Genomic DNA, 12,664 nt, shown 5'->3' on the forward strand with positions numbered 1-12,664 from the left:
ACGGCGACGGCTGACGGAGGTACAAGCGAGCAAATCCCAACGCACAAGCGCATTTCGAGCCATTACGCGGATCAAGCCCAGTTAACCTACCCTCAGCCAAAATCTAGTGACGTGGTGTCGAGGGTCACGGCAGGTCGTGCTGCCCCTGTCGAGAGACCATGCGTGATTCCACACGCGGCAAAGGTCGCAGCTACAGGGAGGGAGGAGAGGTGGCAAGATTTGGGACCGTTTTTGTAACCCGTTACAGCAGCTTAAGACATCGGCATAACTGGTGGTCAGTGGGTGTCTTCAGAATTCCCCCCAGCCTAAGTGACAAGAGCCGAAGGGTTCACACGTGAAAGGGTTCAGAATCATTTTCATTTAGAAAGATAAACTTACCGTTGATAGCAGCATCTTCAAATTGGTGTAGAAAAGGTGGAGTCTCCAAGAGTTTAAACGTGTGCCGTGTATGCGAGGTCTCCCTAGAAGCTTCATTTCCCTTTTATAAATCTGCGGCACTTACGAGATTTTACAGAGAGTAAGATTAATAGGATTTGGTTTTTACCCTGTCGTCACTTAGATTGGCTCCATCATCAGTGGCTTGAGCAGCAACGTAAACTTGAGAAAAGATCTGCTGGCTAAGGTCAGTTGCTCATTCATTCGGCAACATTCATGAAGTCCCTGCTAGGTCCTAGACACCGTGAGGGTCCCATAGTGGGCAGAAATAAATGTAGCCATTAGCTTTGGAGAGCGTATGGCCCCGCGCATCTATTACTAACCAGGATGCCTCAGTTAAGAAATCTGTGGTTAAAGAAAAAAAAAAAGGAAGAAAGATGACAAAGGGATTTAGGACCTTTGCCTTCATATCAACAAGTGCTGTTAAGCTCTGCAACTCAGCTGTGAGATTTGGTTATCCGGTGTTTCTGGATTTCATCCTGCGCTGATGGCTTTAAAAAAAAAAAAAAAAAAAAGGCAAAAAGACTGTCAGTCATTAGGGCAGGGATACGACTGGAAAACCTAGGAGACTTTTCTGAAGTAGAGAGTCTTACTCTGGGTCCACAGATGCCTCCACTCGGTGATGCATGAGTAGAATTTCGGTGGTCCGTGAACTTGGATGGGGGAAAAAAGTCCACCTTCCCTGTCACTAACTGTACTGAAATTTGCCGTGTCCTTCAATTACGAAAAAGGCAACTGGTGTCAGAATAGTGCCTATGACTTGTCGCCAGGAGAGATCACAGATCTTTTCAGGACGCTTGTTGTAGATAGATCGAAATATCACTTCCGCTCTTCTCTGTTTAGAAATTATTATAGTTCTAGACCCGCCGCTACATCTTATTCAATGCATTAATAAAGCACAGGCATAGGGGCACCCGGCTGACTCAGTCGGTGGAGCGTGCAACCCTCGATCTTGGGGTCATGAGTTCGAGCCCCATGTTGGGTGCAGAGATCACTTTAAAAAAAAGATTTTAATAAAGCACACGACATTGCCATAGCGTGAATTTTTCCTTTTCATTTCTTAAGTAACTATTTCAAAATACTTGGTTTCTTTTGGATTCCTGTTGATTTTTATTTTAGTTTACTTTGTGTATTTAAGCAGTGTCCTAAGAAAGGGTCCGGGGGTTTCACTCACCTGCCAGAAAAGAGTTGATAGCATCAGAGAGGTTCAGCATAAAATTCCGAGGCGGCAGTCAGCAAGCTTTCCGTAAAAGGCCCAACAGTACATGTTTTAGGCTTTTCAGGCCATACAGTTGCTGAAACTGTATCAGCACGATTGCTGTCGCAATTGTTCAGCTCTGCCTTTGGAGCATAAATCAGCCAGAAGCAACATACGCACAACTGTGCGTGGCTAGATTCCAATAAAACTTTATTTATAAAAACAGGCCGTGGGCTGGCTTTGGCCCACAGGCTGTAGCTTACCACTCCTGGTCCTAGAGCTTAGCGTGCACGATCTTGGGGGCGTGTAGTCCTACAAAGCATCGTTGAGGCTGGAGCCTCTCGGTTTTAGAGAAGCTTGTTAAATTTGCCCCCGGCCATCTTCACTCATTTGTACTTATGAATAAGCCGCTTATGGTGACGTTTTAGGCCTTATACCAAAAAGCCGGAACACGATTCCTTCTCTGAGTTTATGGCCTGAGAAAGCGCACATCAGTCCTATGCACAGAAAATTGCCCGGCATCTAAGAATACCAGCCTTGGAGGCAGCCTGGGTTCGAATCCAGGCCCTGCTACGAACAAGTTACGTAGTCTGCCTGGGCCTCATCCGTACGGTAGTGTTAGGAATAATAGTGGTAATAGCCCCCACCTCATGGGAATGTTGGGAGCATCAAACGAGGCCATTCTTGTGGAGTGCTCAGCAGAGGGCCTGCCATCCTGGAAGCAACGGAAGAATGTCAGCTGCTACTTTGCTTGCTTAACCCGTAAAATGGGCAGGGGTCACCCATTCGCGTGAGTTGTCAGTGCCTTAGATGATTTGGACGTGCCATTCATTGAGGAAATACATTTGGAATATCACGTGCACTCAGATGTTTGCAATTTCACTTTCCCCTGCTCATCTTTCCGCGAACATGAATTCAAAACAAAACAAAACAAAAATCGGGCAGCTGGATGCCGTAACTTCACAAGCAAAGAACGCAGCTGGCAATGCGGGATAAATAAATTTTGCGCGATAAACACGTCTTTGTTCATAAAACTCTGCACGAAGTGTAAGCTGGGCGTTTCGATCACTTTGTAAAAGACTATTCTAATTGAGTGCGGAGCTGATTCCAAAATGTGGCCTCGAACCCGTTACGCCACGTAACTCAGTCGAAATCCACGGATTGTGCAAAGTTTCCGCAAGTGCGAACCATTAACTAGCAGAGTGGGCACCTGAGCAAAATGAACGCTAGCTTGATTGCTTTAAAGAACAGAAGTTATATTCACAAATACCCTCTTATTTGGGGCAGTTGAATAGCTCTTTTCCATCTCCCGTGTTTCCCGTGGGGTTGGTCACGATCCTGGGGGTTCAGGTTTGGGGAAAGAAAAGAAGCCCCCGTCCCCCTCCCCTCCCCCCCCCCCACTTTTTTTTTTCTCCCAGGGTCAGAAACTAGCAGCTGCGGTTAGAAGGTCTCCACCGCCCGCCTTGGTATAAGCGATTTTCTGGTGTGTGCTTCGGGGGGATCCGCTGTGGTTGTTGCCTGCCTGTTCTTATCGAAACTCACCTTGTGTTGACAGGGGACGCCCCCTTCCAGTGCTGGCTCTGTAGCGCCAAGTTCAAAATCAGCTCGGACTTGAAAAGGCACATGCGCGTGCACTCGGGGGAGAAGCCTTTCAAGTGCGAGTTCTGCAATGTCCGCTGCACCATGAAGGGCAACCTCAAGTCGCACATCCGCATCAAGCACAGCGGGAATAACTTCAAGTGTCCGCATTGCGACTTCCTGGGTGACAGCAAGGCCACCCTGCGCAAGCACAGCCGGGTGCACCAGTCTGAGCATCCCGAGAAGTGCTCGGAGTGCAGTTACTCGTGCCCCAGCAAGGCGGCGCTGCGCGTCCACGAGCGCATCCACTGCACCGACCGGCCCTTCAAGTGTCAGTACTGCAGCTTCGACAGCAAGCAGCCCAGCAACCTGAGCAAGCACGTGAAGAAATTCCACGCGGACGTGGTCAAGACCGAGGCCTTGGACAGGAAGGACTCGGGCCGGCAGAGCAGCCGGCAGGTGGCCAAGCTGGACGCCAAGAAGACTTTCCACTGTGATATGTGCGAAGCCTCGTTCATGCGCGAGGACTCGCTCCGCAGCCACAAGAGGCAGCACAGCGAGTACCACGAGAACAAGAACTCGGATGTGACCGTCCTGCAGTTCCAGATCGACCCCAGCAAGCAGCCGGCCGCGCCCCTCGCCGTGGGCCACCTGCAGGTGCCCCTGCAGCCCAGCCAAGTGCCCCCGTTCAGCGAGGGGCGAGTCAAAATCATCGTTGGTCATCAGGTGCCGCAGGCCAACACCATCATCCAGGCCGCGGCCGCCGCGGTGAACATCGTGCCCCCCGCCCTGGTGGCGCAGAACCCGGAGGAGCTCCCGGGGAACAGCCGGCTGCAGATTTTGCGCCAGGTCAATCTGATCGCCCCCCCCCAGCCCTCGGGGTGTCCGAGCGAGGCGGGCGCCATGACGCAGCCGGCTGTGCTGCTCACCGCTCACGACCAGGCCGACGGAGCCACGCTGCACCAGACTCTCATCCCCGCGACCCCAGGCAGCCCCCAGGAAGGCTCCGGCAACCAGACTTTTATCACCAGTTCGGGGATTACATGCACTGACTTTGAAGGCCTTAACGCTCTGATTCAGGAGGGGACAACCGAAGTGACCGTGGTAAGCGACGGAGGTCAGAACATCGCCGTGGCCACCACGGCCCCGCCTATATTCTCCTCCTCTTCCCAGCAAGAATTACCCAAGCAGACTTACTCCATCATTCAGGGGGGAGCCCACCCAGCCTTGCTCTGTCCGGCGGATTCCATACCAGATTAGAACTGAAAAGCCAAAAGAAAGGGGAAAAGAGGAAAGAGGAGTGACAAAACAGGAAGTCGTAAATAGAATTCTGTGAGAGGTTTGCTCTTAATGTTTTTAAGGATTGTTGTGAAACCCCTCCCCTCGTAATAAATTGTAATTTTATACTGCTTAACTATAATTTTTTAATGCTGTAATAATAACTTTGAGGTCACCTCTGAATCGCCGTGTTATTTAGCTGTTGTAGGATTCTTAAATGTTCCCAAGATGATTCCAGTTAGGGGTTGGAATTAAATGCAGTGAGTCGTGAGTACATTTGTTTTGTCCAGCTTGATTTCCCAGTTCTGAGAAGGGTTTTTTCCAATCTCATTAAATTTGTGTACGAGATGGGACTTCCCGACCTCTCTTAAGTTACGGTTCTGAGATTCTCCTTCGAGTTTGGGCCATTAGTGTTTTAGTACGTGGATACCAATCTATTGGCGTCAGGACCATTTTCTACATAATGTTACATGGATACTGGACCCCCCCCCCCCCGCCCTCCACCAAAAAAAAAAAAAAAATGTTTAGTGCTAATCAGAAAAAAAAGGAATGGTTTCCTAATAAATTGATATGTGAGTAAAATATACTGAATGTTAATGATTCTTTAGAGCCACAGTATGACTGGGGCATGATGGGTGTGAATTATCCTATGACTAAAGAGAATTTGAAGAAGCAAATGTTTTTAGACCCCTGATAAATATTACACAAACATACCAGTCAACTTAAGTATGCATGGTATCCAAAGTGACCCAACTGTATAGCATTTCGAAACCTGAGATTGATGAACCTGACGTTTCTGTTTAGATGCAAATGTGATGTGAGTTCCTACTTACGTTTAGGATAGTTTTCTTGGATGCGATTCTTTTAAATATCAACATACGTGCAGTCCCAGGGACCAGATGAGTGGGACTGGGAAAGTACCTAGGGTTTTCGAAAGCGCAGGCTCTACGATGGAAAGGGAAATTTAAAGGTTATTGTTTTGGATTGAAATGCTGTTCGATCAGTAGGTGGCACCAGAGAGCAAGCTAGAATCACTCAGGCTTCCACCCAAAGACATGAACTTCAGGGTGGTTACCTCTAATTTCCAGCCTTTAGCATGATCTTCAGCTCATGTTGGGCTCTTAGTATATACTGAACGAATGAAACATGCTCTCACAGAGTGTCAGCAAGGATTGGGGAGGAGAGGAGGGTTCTCTTGTGAGAGAAACACATTTACAATGTTAGAGAAAACACATTTTTTAACTTTATTTAAGATATATTTATTTATTTGAAGACTTATTTATTTTTGAGAAAGAGAGTACAAGCAGGGAAGGGGCAGAGAGAGGGGGACAGAAGATGCGAAGCAGGCTGTGACTACAGCAACTAGCTCCACATGGGGCTCGAACTCATGAACTGAGATGATGACCCAAGCCCAAATTGAATGCTTAACCAACTGAACCACCCAGGTGCCCTAACTTTTTTTTTTTTTTTTTTTTTTTAGGTAATGTTTATTTATTTATTTTGGGAGAGAGAGAGAGAGAGAGAGCAGGGGAGGGGCAGAGAGAGAGGGAGACAGAGAATCCCAAGCAGGCTCTGCACTCCCAGTGTGGAGTCCTGTGTGGGGCTCAGACCCATGAACCATGAAACCACGGCCTGAGCCAAAATCAAGAGTCGGATACTCAACCGACTGAGCCACCCAGGTGCCCCCAAAGCACATTTTTTCCAGAGTCCTCATTACTTTGACTTTCCCGGCGCACAAAGTTCTCATGCGGATCAGCTCACTTTTGTATAAAGATATTACCCTCCCCCCCTTTTTCTCTGCCAATAACAAACTTAGGAAATACACACAATGGTGATGCAGAAACCTTCAGGGTTTGCCTGTTGGAAATAGGAAAGTCAGCTTCCCTTAGGAAATAGCTATAGAGTTTGAGCTTTCTTTGATCCTTAATATTTGAACATAATTCTGAAGGTTCTGGGATGGTGGGGTTGCCACAATTTATTTTCCTATTAGCAATGGATATAGTGAGCCACTAACCATGATTTGGTAAGAAATTGAAAAAGTTTCCAGCATACTATGTTAATATTTTAATAATTTCACTGCTTTAGAATTCTTGCTTACAGCTCTTTAGCCTACTATTTAGCTAGGGGCACCCGAGTGGCTCAGTTGGTTGAGCATCTAACTTCAGCTCAGGTCACGATCTCACGGTTCGTGGGTTCGAGCCCCGCATCGGGCTCTGCACTGACAGTAGGGAGCCTGCTTGGGAGCCTCTCTTTCTGCCCCTCCCCCACTCATCCTTTTTCTCCCTCTCTCTCTCAAAATAAGTAAACTTAAAAAAAATAAATAACTATGTAGCTATTCAGTTTTATCCGGGAAACTTCTAGTACCACGAACTTGTTTTCTATCTCTTTCTTTTTTTTCCCAGAATGCCCCCTTTTCTTTTTCAACTTTTTGTTAAAGAGGTTTTTTTTTCCCCTGATTAGAAATGCAGTGTACATTCAAGGTAGAAAAGATGTGAAACACATATTATTTTTAAAAATTAAAGTTGCCAGGGGCATCTGGGTGGCTCAGTTGGTTAAATGTCCGACTCTTGATTTGGGCTTAGGTCATGGTCTCCCAGTCCATGGGATCAAGCCCCGCATGCTTGGGATTCTCTCTCTCGCCCTCTCTGCCCCTCCCCTGCTCGTTCACTTGTGTGTTCTCTCTCTCCCTCTCTCTCTCTCAAAATAAATAAACATTTTTTTAAAAAATTAAAAGTTACTAGTATTCTTACCACCCAGACATAAAAATTGTGACCATTTTGATGGATTTTCTTTTTTGATGGACTTCCTTTGTTTCTATGTTTATGTATGGTATGCCTTCCACTCCAGTTATAGAGTTAGGTTTGAACTGAACATGCTGTTTTCTGTTTATATGCTCTATTTCTTTTTAAATCTTTGCACCTTGCCTGGCTGCTGCCCTCTATATACACATATACATGCCTGCGCGCGCGCGCACACACACACACACACACACACACACACACGTGCATATTTGGATTTTTTTTGTAACAAACCACAACAGCAAAATGTGTTCCTTGCAACAAACTATCTATAGAAAGGTACAAAAACCAAGCCAATCATCTCCAGCCCCCTTCCTATTCTCATCCTACCCAAGGTTAGTAATGTTAAGTTTTCTCTGCATTCATACTAACATACATAGGCTCAAAAACTAACATAGAGAAGTTTTTTTTCCTATTTTTCTCGTAATTGTATCACACTATGTATATTTCTCTGTAAGTTGCTCTTGCGATGCTGTGTGTTAACAGTGCTGCAGGTGAATACAGCTATCTCTAACTTTCTGCTTAAGCCAAAGGTAGTAGGATGAACAAACCACACATTATTCGACCATCTCCCTACTCGTGGGCGTGCAGGTTGCTCCGTTTTCGTTTGCCGTCACAAACGGCAGCGGTAAACGTCCTACTGATCGCTCACGTTCAGTTGTGCCTTCTGAGTTTCAGCAAGTGGCCGTGGCTGCTACTTGCATAGTTTGAGATTACTTTTTCGACACGGTAGTCTCACGTGTGGTGTGCATCCCCACCATCACCAATCCTGGGTGTTAGCAATCTTTCCAAGTTTTGTCAAGCTGGCGAGGGAAATGAGCCATCTGGTCTGTGTGCGTTTCGCCAGCTGGTGTTTTCATCTGCCTTTCTGTGGCGCCTCTATATAGACTTGTTGGTGATTTGCATTTCTCTTGTCTGTGAACCTTAAACGCATCCTCCCTCACTTTCCTCCTTGGATTGTTGGGCACTGGAGACACGAACCCCATGTCTGTCACATATTGCTGAGTTTCCTTCCCTCCTGTCCTCTGTCTGGGGACTGTTCTTGCAATGCCATCACCATACAAAAAAAAAAACTATCTTTTTCTATAGTCAGAATCTTCTATGCTTCACTTGTGGCTACTGTTTTATCTAGGACAAGTCCTCTCTTCCCCTGAGATGAAAAAAGTTTTTTTTCCTTTAATATTTTTGTGGTGTGTTTTTAGTTAGCAATTTACTGCAGCAAAAATTCCTAGCTATGCCCATAGGACATGGGAATTTGGTGGCTCACACGTGCAGGACCATTTGTTAAATAAGATATTCTTTTCCTCGGAACAGAAATCCTAATTTCACCTGTAGACCAAGTTCTCGAATACACTTGGATCTGTTTCTGGAAACTCTGATTTGTCTCACTGATCTTTAATGTCTTTTCTGGTTTGCCGGCAGCACAGACTTTATTATATTAGCTCTAAGATAAGCCTTACTGTCTTTTAGAATCACAAAGCCTCCCTCAGCTATTCTGTTCCAAGATTTTCTTAGCGATTCTTAGATATTCTTTCTTCCAAATGAGCTGTTGTTTGTTTGTACTATACAGTATTTCTCAGCTCCCCTCCCCAGGAAAGAAACCTTTTGAGAATTTTTATAAGAAATGTGTTGGGGCGCCTGGGTGGCTCAGTCGGTTAAGCGTCTGACTTCAGCTCACGTCCTGATCTCACGGTCTGTGAGTTCGAGCCCCGTGTCGGGCTCTGTGCTGACAGCTCAGAGCCTGGAGCCTGTTTCAGATTCTGTGTCTCCCTCTTTCTCTCTCCTCCCCTGCTCATGCTCTGTCTCTCTCTTCTCAAAAATAAATAAACGTTAAAAAAATTAAAAAAAAAAAAAGAAATGTGTCAATGTGATATTGCATCTAAAAACAGAATGACTTTTTAAAACATGTTAACTCTCACACCCAAAAACCTTTATTCAAATCCTGTGGTAACCGTTATTCAATAAAATCATATGGTGGCTCAGCCAGTTAAGCGTCGACTTGGGCTCAGGTCATGATCTCAGGATTTGTGAATTCGAGCCCCACATCGGGCTCTCTGCTGTCAGCACAGGACCCGCTTCGGATCCTCTGTCCCTCTCTCTCTCTCTCTCTGCCCCTTTCCCGCTCATGCTGTCTCTCTCTCAAAAGTCAACATTAAAAAAATAATAATAATAAGTAAAAATAAAATCTTTTAAAAAATCGTATTAATTGACAGTATTAGAAACTCTGGGTCTCCCATATATATAATTTATGATGGTCATAATACAGTCATCTCATTTCTAGGTTCTTTCATCTTGTAATATTTCTGCTACTTTGTTTTCTTGTCCAGTTCTTTCATCTTGTAATATTTCTGCTACTTTGTTTTCTTGTCCAGTTCTTTCATCTTGTAATATTTCTGCTACTTTGTTTTCTTGTCCAGTTCTTTCATCTTGTAATATTTCTGCTACTTTGTTTTCTGGTCCAGCTGCAATTAGCCTGAGCCTCCAAGAAAAGGTGATACAGCTGACATCTTCCTGTGTCTCCAATTGGAATGTGAATGGCTTCAGAATTTCCCCATTTAATATAATGTACACTGTTCTTTTGAGCGATAGTTTTTCCAGCACTTTGGTCACTTTGTTCTGCACTTTTCACTTAGAGTTTTTATCAGGGTAGTTTGCTGAATGTTGTCAAATATCTTTGGAGTGTCTTGACATAGCTTTTTGGGGTTTGCACGTAAGTACGCGGATGTAGTGAATTCGTATAGCCTGGTCCTGAATCGCCTTGCGGTCCCGGAATGAGCCATCTCGGGCACATTGGCTGAGTCTTGTAACACACTGCTCGGTTGCATTTACTGTGTTTCCCTTGGAAGTTCTAGAACTCTAACCATAAGCGCCATTGATCTCTGGGTTTCTTTTTTTGTGCTCATTTTTGCTTGTTCTGGTAGGTGATGCTACTCTGAAGATAAATTGGCACTCTTTCCTTCTTTTTCAGGGACTTAGCAATAATTTTGCTATCTCGGGAATGATCTGTTTACTGTGTGGGCTGCAAGCCCTTTTTTGTTGCACGTCCTTAACAAAACTTCCCAACTTTTTCTACAGTTACCAGTCTGTGTGGGTTTTATAGCCTTTGTGGCTCGATTTTGGTCATTTATATTTTGCAAAAGAAAAATCATTCACTCTGCTCTAGCTTTCAAGTCGCCAGCTCTATAATTCTGTTCAACATCCTCTTAAAATTATTTTTAAATCTTCGGCATTTGGGGGAGATCTATCAGCTTTCTTTTTTTTTTAATTTTTTTAATGTTTATTTATTTTTGAGAGAGAGAGAGAGAGAGAGAATGCGAGTGGGTTAGGGGCAGAGAGAGAGGGAGACGCAGAATCCGAAGCAGGCTCCAGGCTCTGAGCTGTCAGCACAGAGCCCAATGCGGGGTTTGAACCCAGGACCCGCAAGATCATGACGTGAGCCAGAGTTGGATGCTTAACCAACTGAGCCTCCCAGGCACCCCACCAGCTTTCTTACTGCTACTGGTTTCTAGGGGGTGTTTCTGTTTTTGTTTTGATTTTTTTTTTTTTTTTTTTTTTTTTTGTATTTTCAGTCTGCTCCTCAGTTTGCCAAAAGGATTGTCTGTTGTCCACTTGTATTAAAGTAAAAGTAAAAATATTAGAGTAAAAGCTTTTGCTTTTATTTACTTGGCTTACCCTCCTCCATTTTATTATTTTCTCTTTTCTCTTTATTCATTCGTTTTCCTACTTTTCTTTCCGTTTAGTTTGTTCCTCTAATTTCCTGAGCATTCACTTATTTTCAGCCTTTCATAATGAAAGCATCGAAAGCTATGTATTTTCCACGGTGACTTCGCCTCTGTTAAAAAGATAATGTTTTAAAGGGTTTAAATCAGGACTGTCACAAATGACAGTCACACGTGACGTGACACAAACATAAAATATTCATGAGTGAAATGTAGCGAAAATATTAACGAGGGCATTGGTTTCCACAGGTTACAGCAGGTGCGAAGGAGAATTCGGTGCACGTACACTCACATACCCGATCAGAAATGTTACAGTGAATTCACAGACACGGGCACCACTGCTCAGTGTCTCGTGGGCAAAAGCCACTGCATTCCACCTGACAAAGTGCCTTTGCATTCCCGTGGATGAAGTATTTGCGTTATTATACATTCCTGTGACTCACAAAGTTGCCAAATATCTCAAAACCAACAAAAGGCACTAACCTGTCGAGAATTCGGTAACCCAGAGCTGGGAACAGACAGGATACCCAGCAATCATTTTTGCCTATTTCGGGGTCTTCCAGAAATGTCCGTGATGTCCATATCCCTGTAGATTTTTTTTTTTTTTTAGTTTATTTACTTATTTTTGAGAGAGACAGAGAGAGTACGAGTGGGGGAGGGGCAGAGAAGGTGGGAGAATCCCAAGCAGGCCCCAGGCTGTCAGCGCAGAGCCTGATGCGGGGCTCAGACTCACAAACCATGCAATCGTGACCAGAGCCAAAACCAAGAGTCGGACGCTTCAACTGACTGAGCCACCCGGGCGTCCCCCTATAGATTCTTATATGAAGTATCCTTCTTTCCTAAATTTCTAGATGCCTTGTCATTTCAATTTTAGGGTGGGTTGCTTGGTTTGGTGGGTTGTCGGAACAGAATCCAAGGGTTTATACAGAGACCCGTTTCTTATTTTTCGAGTATTTACAATTTGTGAAACTGTGTTTTGGATTATAGCTTCTGATGTTCAGAGTGAGCATGTGATCTGTGAAATACGTGCTTTTTGTAATTTATTAGTTTTCTTTAAGGCCATGCACGTGCCCAGGTTTTGCTTGGACTGGCGGGTTATCTGTGAAGTAAGCATGGTGACTGAGCTATTCAGTTCCTCTAATCCTCTCTCAGTTTTTGTCTATTTGATAGATTTTGAAAGAAGTAATTTTATTTATTTTTTTAAATCTTTATTTTTGAGAGAGAGAGTGTGTGTGAGCAGGGGAAGGGGAGAGACAGAGGGAGATACAGCATCCAAAGCAAGCTCCAGGCTCTGAGCTGTCAGCACAGAGCCTGACTCGGGGCTCGAACTCACAAACCGCGAGATCATGACCTGAGCTGAAGTTGGAGGCTTAACTGACAGAGCCACCCAGGCGCCCCTTAACCAAGCCTTTCGTATAACTACTAGGGTGTTTTGCTTTATTGTACTTTGCCCTGTGTCACTTTTTTTTTTTTAATGTTTATTTATTTCTGAGACAGAAAGAGACAGAGCATGAGTGGGGGAGGGGCAGAGAGAGAAGGAGACCCAGAATCCGAAGCAGGCTCCAGGCTCCGAGCTGTCAGCACACAGCCCGACGCAGGGCTCGAACCCAAGAGCCGTGAGATCATGACCTGAGCCGAAGTCGGTCGTTCAACCGACT

At 45.0% G+C, this 12,664-nt stretch overlaps 1 protein-coding gene across 3 annotated transcripts in view; it reads left to right on the forward strand.

Annotated features, from left to right (window-relative positions):
* The window catches only part of ZFP64 (ZFP64 zinc finger protein), a 90,444-nt gene that overhangs the window by 27,064 nt on the left and 50,716 nt on the right, over positions 1-12,664 (forward strand). For 2 of the 3 annotated variants that reach the window (XM_042930644.1, XM_042930645.1), the window contains exon 6: positions 3,189-4,625. The exons of the other annotated variant lie outside the window; for it this stretch is intronic. In XM_042930644.1, coding sequence (XP_042786578.1) covers positions 3,189-4,471 — 1,283 coding nt within the window. In that variant the 3' untranslated portion in view covers positions 4,472-4,625. Of the gene's footprint in view, positions 1-3,188; positions 4,626-12,664 lie in introns of those variants that run through there. 3 annotated transcript variants of the gene reach the window in all.

The sequence above is a fragment of the Panthera leo genome, chromosome A3 (assembly GCF_018350215.1).
Source record: "Panthera leo isolate Ple1 chromosome A3, P.leo_Ple1_pat1.1, whole genome shotgun sequence".
Lineage (NCBI taxonomy): Eukaryota > Metazoa > Chordata > Mammalia > Carnivora > Felidae > Panthera > Panthera leo.